Source organism: Poecile atricapillus, chromosome 28 (assembly GCF_030490865.1).
Source record: "Poecile atricapillus isolate bPoeAtr1 chromosome 28, bPoeAtr1.hap1, whole genome shotgun sequence".
Taxonomy (NCBI): Eukaryota; Metazoa; Chordata; class Aves; order Passeriformes; family Paridae; genus Poecile; species Poecile atricapillus.
The window spans coordinates 1,745,761-1,763,675 of NC_081276.1; the positions used below are offsets into that span (position 1 = coordinate 1,745,761).

Consider the following 17,915-nt stretch of genomic DNA (forward strand, 5'->3'; position numbering starts at 1 on the left):
GAGGATGAGGATGAGGATGAGGAGCAGGGGATGAGGATGAGGATGAGGAGCAGGGGATGGCGCCTGCGGATGTCCCAAAGCGACTTTGTTGGACAAAAGGGGGGCAGATGCTGCCGGTGACAGAGCCGGGGACAGCCCGGGGCCGAGGGCAGGGAATAACGGAGCTGGAAGTCGGAATTCCCGGCGGGAATGTGCGGAGGAGCCGGGCTGGAGGAGCCGCTTCGCTCCAGAGTTCGGGGGATGTCCGGACCCCAAAATCAGACCCTGGAGCCACGGGGGTCACCAGGACACGCGGTGGGTGCCATGTGGGACATCCTGACCCTTCCAGCCCCTCGGGAATGTGCAGGGATTCCCGGGATCACACAGGGATTCCCGAGATCCCACAGGGATTCCCGAGATCCCACAGGGATTCCCGGGATCACACAGGGATTCCCGGGTTCCCACAGGGATTCCCGAGATCCCACAGGGATTCCCGGGATCACACAGGGATTCCCGAGATCCCACAGGGATTCCCGGGATCACACAGGGATTCCCGAGATCCCACAGGGATTCCCGGGATCACACAGGGATTCCCGGGATCACACAGGGATTCCCGGGATCACACAGGGATTCCCGAGATCCCACAGGGATTCCCGGGATCACACAGGGATTCCCGAGATCCCACAGGGATTCCCGAGATCCCACAGGGATTCCCGGGATCACACAGGGATTCCCGGGATCACACAGGGATTCCCGAGATCCCACAGGGATTCCCGGGATCCCACAGGGATTCCCGAGATCACACAGGGATCCCTCCATCAGCAGCCAGGGGGAACCGATGCAATTCCCAGGTTCCAGGTCCATGAGAGGAACTCCCGGGCAGCAGGTGGGAAAAGGGGAACATCAGGGAATTCAGGGAATTCAGGGAATTCAGGGAATTCAGGGAAATCAGGGAATTCAGGTCCCACCCAGCCTCACAGCAGGGACATTTTTGTCCAGTCCCGGCTCCCAGCCCCAGGAAAATCGTGAGGAAAACCTGGAGAAATGAGGAATTCTTGGATGAGGCTCTCAGGCCGTGACATCTTTCTTAGAGCTGCTTTTAAAGCTCGTGATTTATAGAGCGCAATTAGCAGAGTGTTAATTATCCCCGCTCGTAATCTGAATTGATCCCGAGCAGGAGGTGGCGGGGGGAGAACAGGAGCGCCGGAGGATCGGAGGTGACACATCCTGGGACAGTCTGGGGACACTCGGGGTGGCTTTTTGGGTGTGGGACATCCCTGTCCTGTCCTGTCCTTCCTTCACCTCGGACTTGCCAGGGTCCAGCCCGGGTCAGGGTCACTCCCAGCCCGGTTTTGGGGACAGGGACCCCCCCCCCCGGGACAGGGGGTGCCCAGGCTGGTGGCTCCTTCCCGGCTTCAAAGCTTTGAGCTCCCTCTTGAGGCTCTTCCTGCCCCCAAATCCTGGGATTTTGGGGAGCCTGAGGTGCTGGGTGCTCTGGGGTGAGAGCTGCACCCCAAGTGACACCGCTGAGCTCTGTCCCTGTCCGGGACACGGCAAAGGGACAGAGATGGCGTCACCAGGAGCTGCTCTGGGGACTCGGAGCCAAGTCCCAGGGACTGCCACCACCCCCTCCCGCTTTCCAAAAATGCTGGAAACGAGCCTGGAGCCAAACTGCTGCTGCTGCCAAGGCCAACACGGCGGGATTTCAAAATAGCCCCGTGTGTCCTGCAGGGCTCCGGCCGGAGCCCAGGGTGCCACCCACGCGGGAAGGGACAGCGAGGGACAGCGAGGGACAGCCAGAACTGCTCCTCCAGCAGACGGAAAGGTCACCTGGGTCCGGATTCCACCCCGGCCCTGTGCCCCAGTGTCCCCCAGTGTCCCCTCGTGTCCCCTCGTGTCCCCCAGTGTCCCCTCGTGTCCCCCAGTGTCCCCTCGTGTCCCCTCGTCCCATCCCCGAAGGAATTCCAGGAGCTCTCCCGCAGCACGGGGTCTTTCCCAAGGTGCCGGGTGACCCTGGGGTGAATTTTCCTGATTTAATCCCGCTTGAAACCTCCCCGATTCCCCGGGGGAAGGCGCTGGCGGGGCAGATGCCGAAGGAAAAGGCGATTCCGCTTCCCAGGATATTTATAAGGCATGGGAAACTCGTGGGGGGGTCCCAGGGGCCGCTTCGAGGGTCCTTTCTCAGCCTTTGCGGGACTGGGAACGTTCCGGGAGCTCGGTGCGGGACAATCCCGAAGGAGCCGCCGCTCCCGGGGGATGCGGGACCGGGGAACCGCGGCGGGATTCCCACCGCACCCACCGGGGGATCGGGGGGTCAATCCCGGGGTTTTCCCAGGGAAAGGCAGGGCTGGGAATGGGGGGAGCCAGCCGGTGTCCGTCTGTCCGTCCGTCCTCAGTCCCCACCTCCGCTCCTGCTCCCTCCACCCCCGGGAGGCTCCCGGGGCCCCACCGGGGGCGGAGGCAGGACCGGCCCGCCCCGGCGGACACCGCGGAGCGGAGGCGCTCCCGTTCCCGGTTCCTATTCCCGGTTCCCGTTCCCGGTTTCCGTTCCCGATTCCCGTTCCCGGTTCTCATTCCCGATTCCCTACTCGGAACCCCGCGGTTGCCCCGGTTCCCGTTCCCGGTTCCCATTCCCGGTTCCGTTCCCGGTTCCGTTCCCGGTTCCGCTCCCGGTTCCCGTTCCCGGTTACATTCCCGGTTCCCGGAACCCCGCGGTTGTCCCGGTTCCCGTTCCCGGTTCCCGGCTTGGAACCCAGCGGTTGCCCCAGTTGCCGGTACCGGTTCCCATTCCCGGTTCCCGTTCCCGGTTCCGTTCCCGGTTCCGTTCCCGGTTCCGTTCCCGGTTCCCGTTCCCGGTTCCGTTCCCGGTTCCCATTCCCGGTTCCGTTCCCGGTTCCGTTCCCGGTTCCCATTCCCGGTTCCCGTTCCCGGTTCCGTTCCCGGTTCCCATTCCCGGTTCCGTTGCCGGTTGCCGTTCCCGGTTGCCGGTCCCGGTCCCGCCATGCCCTCCGCGTACCCGCAGCGAGCCCTGACGGTTCTGCTGCTCTTCGGGACCTTGTCCGCTGCCATGGCCCTGCTCTCCTCCAGCCTCATCTTCCAGCTCCCGTCGGGCCGGGCCGCCGCCGGTACCGGGGCGCTCCCGGAGCCGGTGGCCGCCGCTCTGCTGCCGGTATCGGCCGTGCTGGCCGCGCTCTGCCTGGTGCTCAACGTGAGCTGCCTCCTGCTCTGCCTCCTGCACGGCTACTGCAGCACCGAGCTGTGCCGGGGACAGCCCGGGAGCGAGCGGTGAGAGCCACCGGGGAACCGGGGGGCTCCAGAGAGCCGGGGAACCGGGGGGCTCCAGAGAGCCGGGGAACCGGGGGAGCTCGGGAGAGCCGGGGAACCGGGGCTAGGGGGGCTCGGGAGAGCCGGGGAACCGGGCTGGGGAACCGGGGCTGGGGGGGCTCGGGAGAGCCGGGAAACCGGGGCTGGGGGGGCTCGGGAGAGCCGGGAAACCGGGGCTGGGGAACCGGGGGGCTCCAGAGAGCCGGGGAACGGGGGGAGCTCGGGAGAGCCGGGGAACCGGGGCTGGGGGGGCTCGGGAGAGTCGGGGAACCGGGGCTGGGGAACCGGGGGGCTCCAGAGAGCCGGGGAACGGGGGGAGCTCGGGAGAGCCGGGGAACCGGGGCTGGGGGGGCTCGGGAGAACCGGGGAACCGGGGCTGGGGGGCCGGGAGGGGTGGGGATGCTCCAAGGGGTCTGGGGGGGCTCAGAGGGGTCTGGGGGGGCTCAGGGGGGTCTGGGGGGGCTCAGGGGGGTTTGAGGGGTCTCAGAGGAGTCTGGAGAAGCTCAGAAGGGTCTGGGGGGGCTCAGAGGGGTCTGGGGGGTCTCGGAAGGGTCGGGGTGGGGTTCAGAAGGGTTTGAGGGGTCTCAGAGGGGTCTGGGGGGGTTCAGAACGGTCTGGGGGGGCTCGGAGGGGTCTGGGGGGGCTCAGAAGGGTCTGGGGGGGTTCAGAAGGGTTTGAGGGGTCTCAGAGGGGTCTGGGGGGGCTCGGAGGGGTCTGGGGGGGCTCAGAGGGGTCTGGGGGGGCTCAGAGGGGTCTGGGGGGGCTCGGAGGGGTCTGGGGGGGCTCAGGGGGGTTTGAGGGGTCTCAGAGGAGTCTGGAGAGGCTCAGAAGGGTCTGGGGGGGCTCGGAAGGGTCGGGGTGGGGTTCAGAGGGGTTTGAGGGGTCTCAGAGGGGTCTGGGGGGGCTCAGAGGGGTCTGGGGGGTCTCAGAGGGGTCTGGGGGGGCTCAGAAAGATTTGGGGGGGCTCAGAAAGATTTGGGGGGGCTCAGAGGGGTCTGGGGGGGCTCAGGGGGGTCTGGGGGGGCTCAGAGGGGTCTGGGGGGGCTCAGAGGGGTCTGAGGGGGCTCAGAGGGGTCTGGGGGGTCTCAGAGGGGTCTGGGGGGGCTCAGAAAGATTTGGGGGGGCTCAGAAGGGTCTGGGGGGGCTCAGAGGGGTTTGAGGGGTCTCAGAGGGGTCTGGGGGGGCTCAGAGGGGTCTGGGGGGGCTCAGAAGGGTCTGGGGGGGTTCAGAAGGGTTTGAGGGGTCTCAGAGGGGTCTGGGGGGGCTCAGAAGGATCTGGGTGGTCTCAGAGGGGTCTGGGGGGGCTCGGAGGGGTCTGGGGGGGCTCAGAAGGGTCTGGGGGGGCTCAGAGGGGTCTGGGGGGGCTCAAGGGGGGCTCAGAGGGATTTGGGGGGGCTCAGAGGGGTCTGGGGGGCTCAGAAAGATTTGGGGGGGCTCAGAAGGGTCTGGGGGGGGCTCAGAGGGGTTTGAGGGGTCTCAGAGGGGTCTGGGGGGGCTCGGAGGGGTCTGGGGGGGCTCGGAGGGGTCTGGGGGGTCTCAGAAGGGTCTGGGGGGGCTCAGAGGGGTCTGGGGGGGCTCAGGGGGGGCTCAGAGGGATTTGGGGGGGCTCAGAAGGGTCAGGACAGGAGGGAAGAGCTGCAGGATACCGAGGGATGGAAGCAGCACCCCGGGACCGAGGGTTCCCTGGGCACGGGGAGCTGCCGACCCCTCCCGCACCCCAAAACCCCCGAGAGCACCCCAAAACCCCCGAGAGGATTTTCTGGGTCTCCCCCAAAAGGGAATTGTGGGGAGCAAGGGGTGGAAAATCCCCCCCCGTGAAGCCCAGGGCTGGAATTGTACCCTTTAATTACAGTTTAATTTGAGTTTTGGCGATTGGAATAATCCAGGGGGGGTTTGAAATTCCCAGCGTGGTTTGGGGAAGGGGTTAAAGGAGCTCCTGGAATTCCAAACCCCAGGGATCGACCCCAAAATGTCCCCGAGGTCACTGCGGGGCCACCAAAATGACCCCAGGTGCTGATTTAATAATTTTATCAGAATTTTTTATACCTGTAAAAATTCCTTTTATTTTTCATGGATCTGGGATGGGGCTCCTGACCCAGAACTAAACTCGGGAATAATCGGATTTTAAGGGCAGGGGGAGCCTCACCAAGTTTTGGGGAGCTCTCGGAATTGAGTCAAAACTCATTTCCAGGGAATGACGATGTTCCAACAGCCACTTTTTATCCTTAATTAAAGAATCCAATCAGTCCCGGCTCTGCACGCAGCACCGGGCTGGAAAAATTCCAGCAGCGCCTCCTCAGCCTCTTCCAACGCTTCATTAACGGAGGAGAGCGAAAATATTTCCCTAAAAACACCCAAAAAAAAAAAAAAAATTAAGTTCTCACAACAAACTCAGCTTTTTTTTTTTTGCTGCTGGGAAAAAAAAAAATTCCAACCCCTGCAGGAGTTGTGGATTTTCCTGTCTCGGATTTTGGGGTGTAAATGTTTGGGAAAAATCCCAAAATTTGGGAATTTTGAATTTTGAGGGGATGAGAGAGGGAAAATTTCGTTCCCAACAATTCCCAGAGCAAAGGGATTTTGAATTTCAGTATTTTCAATATTTTGAATTTTCAATAATTTGAATTTTAGGAGGATTTGGGGAATTGTTTTCCCTGGGAATTTCCAGGGGAGCTTTGGGATATCGGTGCTGTCACCTTGAGCTGGAGAGGGACAAGAACCAACCCTGAGTTCCTCAATTCCAGAAATTTTTCCTGGGTTTGGAGGGAGCGGGACAAGAATTAAATTTGAATTCCTCAACTTTTCCTGGGCTTGGAATGGGACAAAAATAAAAAAAAAATCGAGTTCCTCAATTCCAGAGTTTTCCTGGGCTCAGATCAGGACAAACCCCAATTTTGGATTCCTCAATTCCACATTTTTTCCCCGTGCTTGGATCAGGACCAGGATCAGTCTGGAGCTCCTCAATTCCAGAATCTTTTCCCTGGGCTTGGATCAGGACAAACCCCAATTTTGAATTCCTCAATTCCAGAGTTTTTCCCCGTGCTCGGATCAGCATCAGGATCAGTTTGGAGCTCCTCAATTCCACATTTTTTCCCCGTGCCTGGATCAGCATCAGGATCAATCTGGAATTCCTCATTCCAGATATTTTTCCCTGGGCTCAGATCAGGACCGGGATCAGTCTGGAGTTCCTCATTCCAGAGTTTTTCCCCATGCTCGGATCAGGACCAGGATCAATCTCGAATTCCTCATTCCAGATATTTTTCCCTGAGCTCGGAGCTTTTCCAGAGGCTCTGTTTTCCCTCTTTTCCCTCTTTTCCCTCTTTTCCCTCTTTTCCAGGGCAGACTGGTTCCTCCTGGACAGCCGGAGCGTCCGGCACGCGGCCATCGGCCTCTTCTGCTGCGGGGTCTGCCTCTACCTCACAGGCACGTGTGCCACCAGCATTCCCAGATTCCCAGAATCCCAGCATTCCCAGAATCCCAGAATCCCAGCATTCCCAGAATTCCAGAATTCCCAGAATCCCAGCATTCCCAGCATTCCCAGCATTCCCAGCATCCCAGCATTCCCAGTATCCCCAGAATCCCAGCATTCCCAGTAATCCCAGAATCCCAGCATTCCCAGTATTCCCAGAATCCCAGCATTCCCAGAATCCCAGAATCCCAGCATTCCCAGTATTCCCAGAATCCCAGCATTCCCAGTATTCCCAGAATCCCAGCATTCCCAGAATCCCAGAATCCCAGCATTCCCAGTATTCCCAGAATCCCAGAATTCCAGCATTCCCAGAATCCCAGCATTCCCAGAATTCCCAAATCCCGTTTTCCCAGCAGTTCCTCAGGATGTCCCAGAATTCCCGAATCCTGTTTTCCTGGCAGTTCCTCGGGGTGTCCCTGAGCTGTTTTCCATCCTCATCCATTCCCAGAATTCCCAAATCCCGTTTTCCTGGCAGTTCCTCAGGCTGTTCCTGAGCTGTTTTCCATCCTCAGCCATTCTCAGAATTCCCAAATCCATCCCTTTTTCCTGCCAGCTCCTGAGCTCTTTTCCATCCTCATCCATTCCCAGAATTCCCGAATCCCGTTTTCCCAGCAGTTCCTCAGGGTGTCTCAGAATTCCCAAATCCAGTTTTCCCGGTGGTTCCTCAGAATGTCCCGGAATTCCTGAATCCCATTTTCCTGGCAGTTCCTCAGGGTGTCTCAGAATTCCCAAATCCCGTTTTCCTGGCAGTTCCTCAGGCTGTTCCTGAGCTGTTTTCCATCCTCAGCCATTCTCAGAATTCCCAAATCCCGTTTTCCTGGCAGTTCCTCGGGGTGTCCCTGAGCTCTTCTCCATCCTCATCCATTCCCAGAATTCCCAAATCCCGTTTTCCCAGCGGTTCCTGAGCCTCTCCCTGAGCTGTTTTCCATCCTCATCCATTCCCAGAATTCCCAAATCCCGTTTTCCTGCCAGTTCCTCAGAATGTCCCGGAATTCCCGAATCCTGTTTTCCCGGCAGCTCCTCAGGCTGTCCCTGAGCTCCATCCTCATCCATTCCCAGAATTCCCAAATCCCATTTTCCCAGCAGTTCCTGAGCCTCTCCCTGAGATCTTCTCCATCCTCAGCCATTCCCAGAATTCCCGAATCCCGTTTTCCTGCCAGTTCCTCAGGCTGTCCCTGAGCCCTTCTCCATCCTCATCCATTCCCAGAATTCCTGAATCCCGTTTTCCTGGTGCGTCCTCAGGGTGTCCCTGAGCTCTTTTCCATTCTCAGAATTCCCAAATCCCGTTTTCCCGGCGGCTCCTCAGGGTGTCCCTGAGCTGTTTTCCATCCTCATCCATTCCCAGAATTCCCAAATCCCGTTTTCCTGGCAGTTCCTCAGGCTGTTCCTGAGCTCTTTTCCATCCTCATCCATTCCCAGAATTCCCAAATCCCGTTTTCCCGCAGCTCTGGCCCTTTTCATGCTGCTGCTGTTCCAGCTGGAGGCCGCCATCGCCAGCGCCTGCATCCTGACCTCTGGAATTCTCGTCTTGCTCATCTCCGTGCTCCACGCGCTGCTCCGCGCTTCCCACATTTCCCAAATTTCCCAAATTTCCCAGCGGAGCCGCTCGGAGCTTTCCCAATCCTTGTACGAGAACGATTCCGCCCGGCCCGGGGAGGATGGGAACGCGGCTCCTGTGGAAATCCGCCGGGAATTCTCCTTCCCGCTTTTCCAGCGGCGCAAATCCCAGCAGGGGAGCAAGGAATTCCAGAGGGAATCCCGGGAATTCCATGGGGAATCCCAGCAGGAATTCCAGAGGGAATCCCAGAAGGAATCCCGGGAATTCCATGGGGAATCCCAGAAGGAATCCCGGGAATTCCATGGAGAATCCCCGCGGGAATTGTCGCGCACTCACAGGACGCTCTCGGCGGATTCGGGATTGCTCCGGGAGCAGGGAAAACCTTGGAATGTCATCACGAGGGAGATGAGGAACGCCACGGCTCGCAAATCCACCAAGGATTCCACCCTGGTGTGAAGGAAAATCGGGATTTTCCCAGGAGCTTCCCGGGATTGGCGGTTCTGGAGCGGGAGTTGGTTTTTTCCCATGTTTTTGGTGGTTTTTCCATGGAAAAATCAGGATTTTTGGCTTTTATCCACAGCCAAAATCCCTCTGCTGCCCGCCTGGAGCCCCCCAGATCCATCCCAGCCCATCCCAGGAAAGGATCTGGAAAATGGGGATGAGGAGCAGGAAATTGGAATTTTCAGGAGAATTCCGTCCTTTTCCGGCAGATTTCGGCTGATTTTCCCGCCCTTCTCCTTCCTCCCTGCTCCATCCTCATCCTCAGCACGACCCTGGGATCGAGGGGGGGTTTGGGGTGGGGAAAAGCAGGATTGGGGTGGGAAAAATCAGATTTAGGATGGGAAAAATCAGATTTGGGGTGGGAAAAACAGATTTGGGATGGGAAAAAGCAGATTTGGGATGGGAAAAAGCAGATTTGGGGTGGCCAAGAACAGATTTGGGGTGGGAAAAACATTTGGGATGGGAAAAATCAGGTTTGGGTTGTCAGGAAGGGGATTTGAGGTGGGAAAAAACAATTTGGGGTGGGAAAAAGCAGATTTGGGGTGGGGAAAATTGGACTTGGGGAGGCCAAGAACAGATTTGGGGTGGGAAAAATCAGGACTGAGATGGGAAAAATCAGATTTGGGGCGGGAAAAATCAGATTTGGGGTAGAAAAAATCAGATGTGGGGTGGCCAAGAACAGATTTGGGGTGGGAAAAAGCAGATTTGGGATGAGAAAAATCAGATTTGGGGTAGAAAAAATCAGATTTGGGGTGGCCAAGAACAGATTTGGGGTGGGAAAAACATTTGGGATGGGAAAAATCAGGACTGGGATGGGAAAAATCAGATTTGAGGTGGGAAAAATCAGATTTGGGATGGGAAAAATCAGATTTGGGATGGGAAAAATCAGATTTGGGATGGGAAAAATCAGATTTTGGGTGGGAAAAATCAGATTTGGGATGGGAAAAATCAGATTTGAGGTGTCAGGAAGGGGATTTGGGGTGGCAGAGAAGGAGTTTGGGGTGTCACTGTTATCATCCCAAAATCCAGTTGTTATCCCAAGACCAATTCCCCTGGAATTCCGAGTCCTGCATCCCTGGAAAACCCCAGATCCAGGAGGGATCCACACACCAAAGCTCTGCCTCTTTCCAGTCACCTCCAAAACCAAGAGATAAATGAAATAAAAATAAATCCTGTTTTTTTTGTAGGATTTTAAGGAATGCCACAATTCCTTTTCTCCTTTGAAAACCCAAAATTCCACATTTTTTTTTGCTCCATGACCTTGGGAAAAAAAACAAAAAGCAGCTCCGAGCTCCCACGGCGACAGAAAAGTTTCAAACATTTCAAAGGAATTTTTTTTTCTTGTTGTTGTTGAAGTTTTTTTTTTTTGGGGGGGGATTTTTTTTCCTCCTTTTTATTCTCATCCTCATTAAAACCAAATCCAGAAATTCCTTGGCACCCTCTGGAAAAGCTTCCCCTTGGAGAATTCCTCCTCAACAAAAGCTTGGAGTGTGCTCACATTCCAGCTTTTTTTATGGAAAATTCCCAAAGCAAGAGTTTGGGGGTTTGTTTTTTGAGGATAAACATGAAACCATCCAGGTTTTTTTTTTGGTTTTCCCATGGAAAAGAGGTCCCAAAAAGCAGGATTTGGGATTTTCCAGCTTTTTTTTTTTTTTTTCCTGGGAATTCAAGGGCTTCTCTCTACCTGTGGTTTTTCCGCTTCTTCCCAAGGCTGGGAAATTGAGGATGGAAAAAAATCAGGAAGTGCTTGGAGGATTTTTGGATTGGGGGGTGATGGTGCTGTGGGAAAAAAATGGGAAAAGTCAGATCCAGCTGTCTGGAAATGTGGGAATTTTGGGGGTTTTGGGGTTTCTGTGAAGTTAATTGTGGAAAATCCCCAAAAAATTGAAACAAATTCCCCAAAAAAATCCCTTGAGGAATTAAAAAATAAATCCCACCCCCAAAAAAATTCCCCCAAAAGGACTCCCCCAAAAAAATCCCAAAGGAAAAAATATCCTGAAATATCCCCAAAAAAGATTTCACATGAAAAATCCCCAAAATCCCCCCAAAAAAAGAAAAAAAATTGTCAAAAAATTAAAAAATCCCCCCCAAAAATAAAAGAAATCCCTCAAAAACTCTCAAGAAACTAAAAATTAATCCTAAAAATATCTCCCAAAAAAATCCCAAATATCCCCCCCACAAAAAAATCCCCAAAATTCCCCAAAAAATTAAAAAATTCCCCCAAATGAAAAAACTCCACTAAAAAAAATAAGTAAAAAATAAATATAAAATCCCCCAAAAATCCAAAAAAAATCAATCCCAAAAATCCACAAATTCCAGAGGTTCAAATCCACCAGGATCACCCAAACCTCTCCAGGATATTTCAGGATCTGCTACCAATTCCTTAGGAATTCTACCCAAAAAAATTGGGATCAGAGCAGCCCCTTCCCAATCCCAGCATCCCAAAATTCCAAACCCTCCCTTTAACACAACCAAACCTCCCTAAAATTTGATTTTTTTTTCCCCACTTTTCCCTAAAAAACTGCTTTTTTCACCCCAGGGAAACGGGAAAAAAGCTGGGAATGACATCCTGGATAATCCTGGGATTCTTTTCCCGGGATTTTGCCGGATACCTGCGGCCCTGGGCGGCGTTGAGCTGCTCCTTCATGGCTATGGAATGTTTGAGGAGGCTGTCGATGCTCTTGAAGTAAACACTGCTGTCAGTCATGTTCTTGATGGCGCTGGAAAAGTGGGAAAAGCGGGAAAAGTGGGAAAAGAGGGAGGAGGAGGGGCTGGAATTCCCAAATTCTGGTTGTTTCCCCTCTAATCCCGGGAAATCTCAAGTTTGAGGTGTGGGAATTGGGGAAAAAAAAATCACTTTGAAAGCCCTGAGGTTCCTGCTAAGGAATCTCAAATCCCAGATTTTCCCATCCTCGTTCCCTGGATCTCCTGGAATTCCAGGAATTTCATCCTGCTAAGAGCACAAAGCTCATCCCAAATCCCAGCTCATTCCCTGGATCCTGCTGTGTTTCCAGCTCAGAATTCCAGGAATTCCACCCTCAAATGATAATTCCTGCTAAGAGCTCAAAGCTCATCCCAAATCCCAGCTCATTCCCTGGATCCTGCTGTGTTTCCAGCTCAGAATTCCAGGAATTCCACCCTCAAAGTGAAAATTCCCGCTGATCAAAGCTCATCCCAAATCCCAAAGTCTTCCCACCCTCATTCCCTGGATCCTGCTGTGTTTTCCAGCCTGGAATTCCGGGAATTTCACCCTCAAATGATAATTCCTGCTAAGAGCTCAGAGCTCATCCCAAATCCCAGCACATTCCCTGGATCCTGCTGTGTTTCCAGCCCGGAATTCCAGGAATTCCACCCTCAAATGATAATTCCTGCTGATCAAAGCTCATCCCAAATCCCAGCTCATTCCCTGGATCCCGCTGTGTTTCCAGCCCGGAATTCCAGGAATTCCACCCTCAAAGTAAAAATTCCCATTGATCAAAGCTCATCCCAAATCCCAGCTCATTCCCTGGATCCTGCTGTTTTCCAGCCGGAAATTCCAGGAATTCCACCCTCAAATGATAATTCCTGCTAAGAGCTCAAAGCTCATCCCAAATCCCAGCTCATTCCCTGGATCCTGCTGTGTTTTCCAGCCTGAAATTCCAGGAATTCCACCCTCAAATGATAATTCCTGCTAAGAGCTCAAAGCTCATCCCAAATCCCAGCTCATTCCCTGGATCCTGCTGTGTTTTCCAGCCTGAAATTCCAGGAATTCCACCCTCAAATGATAATTCCTGCTAAGAGCACAAAGCTCATCCCAAATCCCAGCTCATTCCCTGGATCCTGCTGTGTTTTCCAGCCTGGAATTCCGGGAATTCCACCCTCAAAGTGAAAATTCCCACTGATCAAAGCTCATCCCAAATCCCAGCTCATTCCCTGGATCCTGCTGTGTTTTTCAGCTCAGAATTCCAGGAATTCCACCCTCAAAGTGAAAATTCCCATTGATCAAAGCTCATCCCAAATCCCAGCACATTCCCTGGATCCTGCTGTTTTCCAGCTCAGAATTCCAGGAATTCCACCCTCAAATGATAATTCCTGCTGATCAAAGCTCATCCCAAATCCCAGCTCATTCCCTGGATCCCGCTGTGTTTTCCAGCTCAGAATTCCAGGAATTCCACCCTCAAATGATAATTCCTTCTAAGAGCACAAAGCTCATCCCAAATCCCAGCTCATTCCCTGGATCCTGCTGTGTTTCCAGCTCAGAATTCCAGGAATTCCACCCTCAAATGATAATTCCTGCTGATCAAAGCTCATCCCAAATCCCAGCTCATTCCCTGGATCCCGCTGTGTTTTCCAGCTCAGAATTCCAGGAATTCCACCCTCAAATGATAATTCCTTCTAAGAGCTCAAAGCTCATCCCAAATCCCAGCTCATTCCCTGGATCCTGCTGCGTTTCCAGCCCGGAATTCCGGGAATTCCACCCTCAAATGATAATTCCTGCTAAGAGCTCAAAGCTCATCCCAAATCCCAGCTCATTCCCTGGATCCTGCTGTGTTTCCAGCCCAGAATTCCAGGAATTCCACCCTCAAAGTGAAAATTCCCGCTGATCAAAGCTCATCCCAAATCCCAAAGTTTTCCCACCCTCATTCCCTGGATCCTGCTGTGTTTTCCAGCTCAGAATTCCAGGAATTTCACCCTCAAATGATAATTCCTGCTAAGAGCTCAGAGCTCATCCCAAATCCCAGCTCATTCCCTGGATCCTGCTGTGTTTTCCAGCCTGAAATTCCAGGAATTCCACCCTCAAATGATAATTCCTTCTAAGAGCTCAGAGCTCATCCCAAATCCCAAAGTCTTCCCACCCTCATTCCCTGGATCCTGCTGTTTTCCAGCTCAGAATTCCAGGAATTCCACCCTCAAATGATAATTCCTGCTAAGAGCACAAAGCTCATCCCAAATCCCAGCTCATTCCCTGGATCCTGCTGTGTTTCCAGCCCGGAATTCCGGGAATTCCAGTACCTGCAGGCATATTCCACGGTGTAAATGGCTCCCTGGCTCTGCTCCTCCCAGCTCTGCATGTCCGACTGGGAAGGAAAATCCATGGATTAGGCAGGATCTCAACTGGGAATGGGGAATTTGGGAAGGAATTCCTGGCTGGGAAGGGAATGGGATGGAATTCCCAGGGAAGCTGCGGCTGTTCCATCCCTGGAAGTGTCCAAGGAAAGTGGGAGAAGCTCCAGGGAAACCTTGGAGAGTTCCAGGAGAGCTGGAGAGGGATTTGGGATCAGGGATGGAATTCCAGGACACAGGGAATAGGTTTAAACTGGAAAACAGGAATTTGGGAAGGAATTCCTGGCTGGGAGGGAATGGGAAGGAATTCCCAGGGAGGCTCCATCCCTGGAAGTGCCCAAGTGGGAAAAGAGAAGCTCCAGGGAAACCTCAGAGCTCTGGGAGAGCTGGAGAGGGATTTGGGATGGGATTCCAGGACACAGGAAATGGGTTCAAACTGGAAAAGGAGAATTTGGGAAGGAATTCCTGGCTGGGAAGGGAATGGGAAGGAATTCCCAGGGAAGCCGTGGCTGCTCCATCCCTGGAAGTGCCCAAGTGGGAAAAGGATCCAGAGAAACCCTGGAGCTGCTCCCAGTCCCTAAAAAGGTCCTAAAAGGGATTTGGGATGGGATCCCAGGACACAGGGAATGGGTTTAAACTGGAAAAGGGGAATTTGGGTGGGATTTTGGGAAGGAATTCCTGGCTGGGAGGGGAGGGAATGGGATGGAATTCCCAGGGAAGCTGTGGCTGCTCCATCCCTGGGAGTGCCCAAGGAAAGTGGGAGAAGCTCCAGGGAAACCTCAGAGCTCCAGGAGAGCTGGAGAGGGATTTGGGATCAGGGATGGAATTCCAGGACACAGGGAATGGGTTTAAACTGGAAAAGGGAATTTGGGTGGGATTTGGGAAGGAATTCCTGGCTGGGAAGGGAATGGGATGGAATTCCCAGGGAGGCTCCACCCCTGGAAGTGCCCAAGTGGGAAAAGAGAAGCTCCAGGGAAACCTTGGAGCTGCCCCCAGTCCCTAAAAGGGAGCTGGAGAGGGATTTGGGATTTGGGATGAGATCCCAGGACACAGGGAATGGGTTTAAACTGGAAAAGGAGAATTTGGGAAGGAATTCCTGGCTGGGAGGGAATGGGAAGGAATTCCCAGGGAAGCTCCACCCCTGGGAGTGCCCAAGAAAAGTGGGAAAAGGATCCAGGGGAAACTCCCCATCCCTAAAAGTGAAGCTGGAAATGGATTTAGGACAAGGCACAGAACTCCAAGCTGCAAAGACCAGCTCCAAACCACGATTGATCCAGGATTTTCAGGATGGAATTCCAGTCTGGGAGGCTGAAGAGGCTGGAATTCCCAAGGATCCGGGGCTGGATGATCCCTGGGATCTTTGGGACTCACCTTGTGCTGGGCCAGCTCGGGCAGGGAGCGGCGCACGTGCTCCTGCAGCCGGAACAGCGCCACCGACGGCTCGTTGGCCAGCACGTACAGGCTCTCCGTGAACTTGTCCGTCACTGCCAGGGAAAAAACGGGAAAAATCCATGGAAATATCATCAGGGAAATCCATGGAAACCCATCCATGGAAAGCCAGAGAAATATCTCCATGGAAATCCACAGAAATCCATGGAAATCTCACCACAGATATCATGGAAATCCATGGAAATATTGACAGGGAAATCCATGGAAACCCATCCATGGAAAGCCAGAGAAATATCTCCAGGGAAATCCACAGAAATCCATGGAAATATCGACAGGGAAATCCATGGGAACCCATCCATGGAAAGCCAGAGAAATATCTCCAGGGAAATCCACAGAAATCCATGGAAATCTCACCACAGATATCATGGAAATCCATTCACGGAAATCCACAGAAATCCATGGAAATATCTCAGTGGAAATCCATGGAAATATCTCAGTGGAAATCCACAGAAATCCATGGAAATCCATCCACAGATATCGTGGAAATCCATAGAAATATCCCCATGGAAATCCACAGAAATCCATGGAAATCTCACCACAGATATCATGGAAATCCATGGAAATATTGACAGGGAAATCCATGGAAACCCATCCATGGAAAGCCAGAGAAATATCTCCAGGGAAATCCACAGAAATCCATGGAAATCTCACCACAGATATCATGGAAATCCATCCATAGAAATCCACAGAAATCTACAGAAATCCATGAAAATATCTCCATAGAAATCCATAAAAACACCTCTAACAGAAATCTATGGAAATCCATAGAAAAATCTCCATGGAAATCCATGGAAGCCCACGGAAATCTCTCCACAGAAACCCATGGAAATCTCTCCATGGAAATCCACGGGAATCTCTCCATGGAAATCCATGGGAAGGGCTGGAAATGCACAGGGAGCGGCGCACGTGCTCCTGCAGCCGGAACAGCGCCACCGACGGCTCGTTGGCCAGCACGTACAGGCTCTCCGTGAACTTGTCTGTCACTGCCAGGGAAAAAACGGGAAAAATCCATGGAAATCTCACCATAAACATCATGGAAATCCATGGAAATCTCACCATAAACATCATGGAAATCCATGGAAATCTCACCATAAATATCATGGAAATCCATGGAAACCCATCCATGGAAATCAATCTGTGGAAATCCATAGAAATATCTCCAGGGAAATCCACAGAAATCCATGAAAATCTCACCACAGATATCATGGAAATCCATCCATGGAAATCCATAGAAATATCTCCAAGGAAATCCACAGAAATCCATAGAAATCTCACCATAAATATCATGGAAATCCATGGAAATATTGACAGGGAAATCCATAGAAATCCATGGAAATCCATAGAAATCCACAGAAATCCATAGAAATCTCACCATGAATATCATGGAAATCCATGGAAATATCGACAGGGAAATCCACAGAAATCCATGGAAATCCACAGAAATCCATGGAAATCTCACCATAGATATCATGGAAATCCATGCTTGGAAATCCACAGAAATCCATGGAAATCCATAGAAATATCTCCAAGGAAATCCACAGAAATCCATGGAAATATCTCAGTGGAAATCCACAGAAATCCATAGAAATATCACCATAAATATCATGGAAATCCATGCTTGGAAAGCCATAGAAATATCTCCCAGGAAATCCACAGAAATCCATGGAAATTCATGGAAATATCTCCATGGAAATTCATAGAAATCCACGGAAATCTCACCACAGATATCATGGAAACCCATCCATGGAAATCCACAGAAATCCATGGAAATCCATCCATGGAAATCCACAGAAATTCATAGATATCACAGAAATCAATCCCTCAAAATCCACAGAAATATCTCCAGGGAAATCCACAGAAATCCACAGAAATCCATGGAAATCCATGGAAATCCACAGAAATATCTCCAAGGAAATCCACAGATATAATGGGAATCCATCCATGGAAATCCATGAAAATATCTCAGTGGCAATCCATGGAAACACATCCATAGAAATCCATAAAAACATCTCTAATAGAAATTATGATAATCCATAGAAAAATCTCCACGAAAATCCATAAAAATCCACGGAAATCCATAGAAATATCTCCATGAAAATCCAGGGCAACCCACACAAATCCTCAGAAATATTCCCTCAGAACTCCATAAGAAAACTTCCCAAGGGATATCCCGGGATATTCCCGACTCTTCCCGGCGCCACCTCTGAGGGATAAAGGCCGGGAATCCAAACCCAACGCAGCGTCCCGCCGCCACCGGCCAAATCACGACAGCGGAGCCTCTCCCACACCCCACCGGGCCCTTCCCGGTCCCGATTTCCCCATTCCCGATTTTCCCATTCCCGATTTTCCCATTCCCACCTTTCTTCACCTTCAGCTGCATCTCCGCCTCCTCCATCCCGCCCGCCGCCACTTCCGCTTCCGCCGGTGCCCCCCCGGAACTGCCCCCCCCGGAACTGCCCCCCCCGGAACCCTGCCGAGAAAACAGCCCCGGCTGGGAACGCGGCCGCGGTGACAACGTTCCAGTTGTCACCCCCGGGGACGCTCGGTGGCTCCCGGTTTGTCACCCCGGTTCGCTCGGTGGATCCCGGTTTGTTA

At 53.0% G+C, this 17,915-nt stretch overlaps 2 protein-coding genes across 3 annotated transcripts; one reads left to right on the forward strand and one right to left on the reverse strand.

The window, feature by feature from the left end:
• The first annotated feature begins 1,962 nt into the window (after positions 1–1,962).
• Positions 1,963–10,607, forward strand: TMEM221 (transmembrane protein 221). Of its 2 annotated transcripts, XR_009279733.1 has the most exons (4): positions 1,963–3,264; positions 6,638–6,723; positions 8,215–9,123; positions 9,165–10,607. XR_009279733.1 is itself a non-coding variant. In XM_058858912.1 (3 exons), exons 1-3 carry the CDS (start codon positions 2,333–2,335, stop codon positions 8,781–8,783), a joined length of 1,587 nt encoding a protein of 528 aa, XP_058714895.1. In that variant the 5' UTR covers positions 1,963–2,332; the 3' UTR covers positions 8,784–10,607. The 2 variants fall into 2 exon arrangements, 1 of the variants encoding a protein (XP_058714895.1); XM_058858912.1 differs by having other exon boundaries at positions 8,215–10,607.
• On the reverse strand, positions 10,462–17,749 carry BORCS8 (BLOC-1 related complex subunit 8). The gene is made up of 5 exons (XM_058859026.1): positions 17,679–17,749; positions 15,243–15,355; positions 13,821–13,885; positions 11,441–11,548; positions 10,462–10,607 (listed from the first exon to the last, which is right to left on the reverse strand). Exons 1-5 carry the CDS (start codon positions 17,713–17,715, stop codon positions 10,565–10,567), a joined length of 366 nt encoding a protein of 121 aa, XP_058715009.1. The 5' UTR covers positions 17,716–17,749; the 3' UTR covers positions 10,462–10,564.
• Positions 17,750–17,915: the final 166 nt, after the last annotated feature.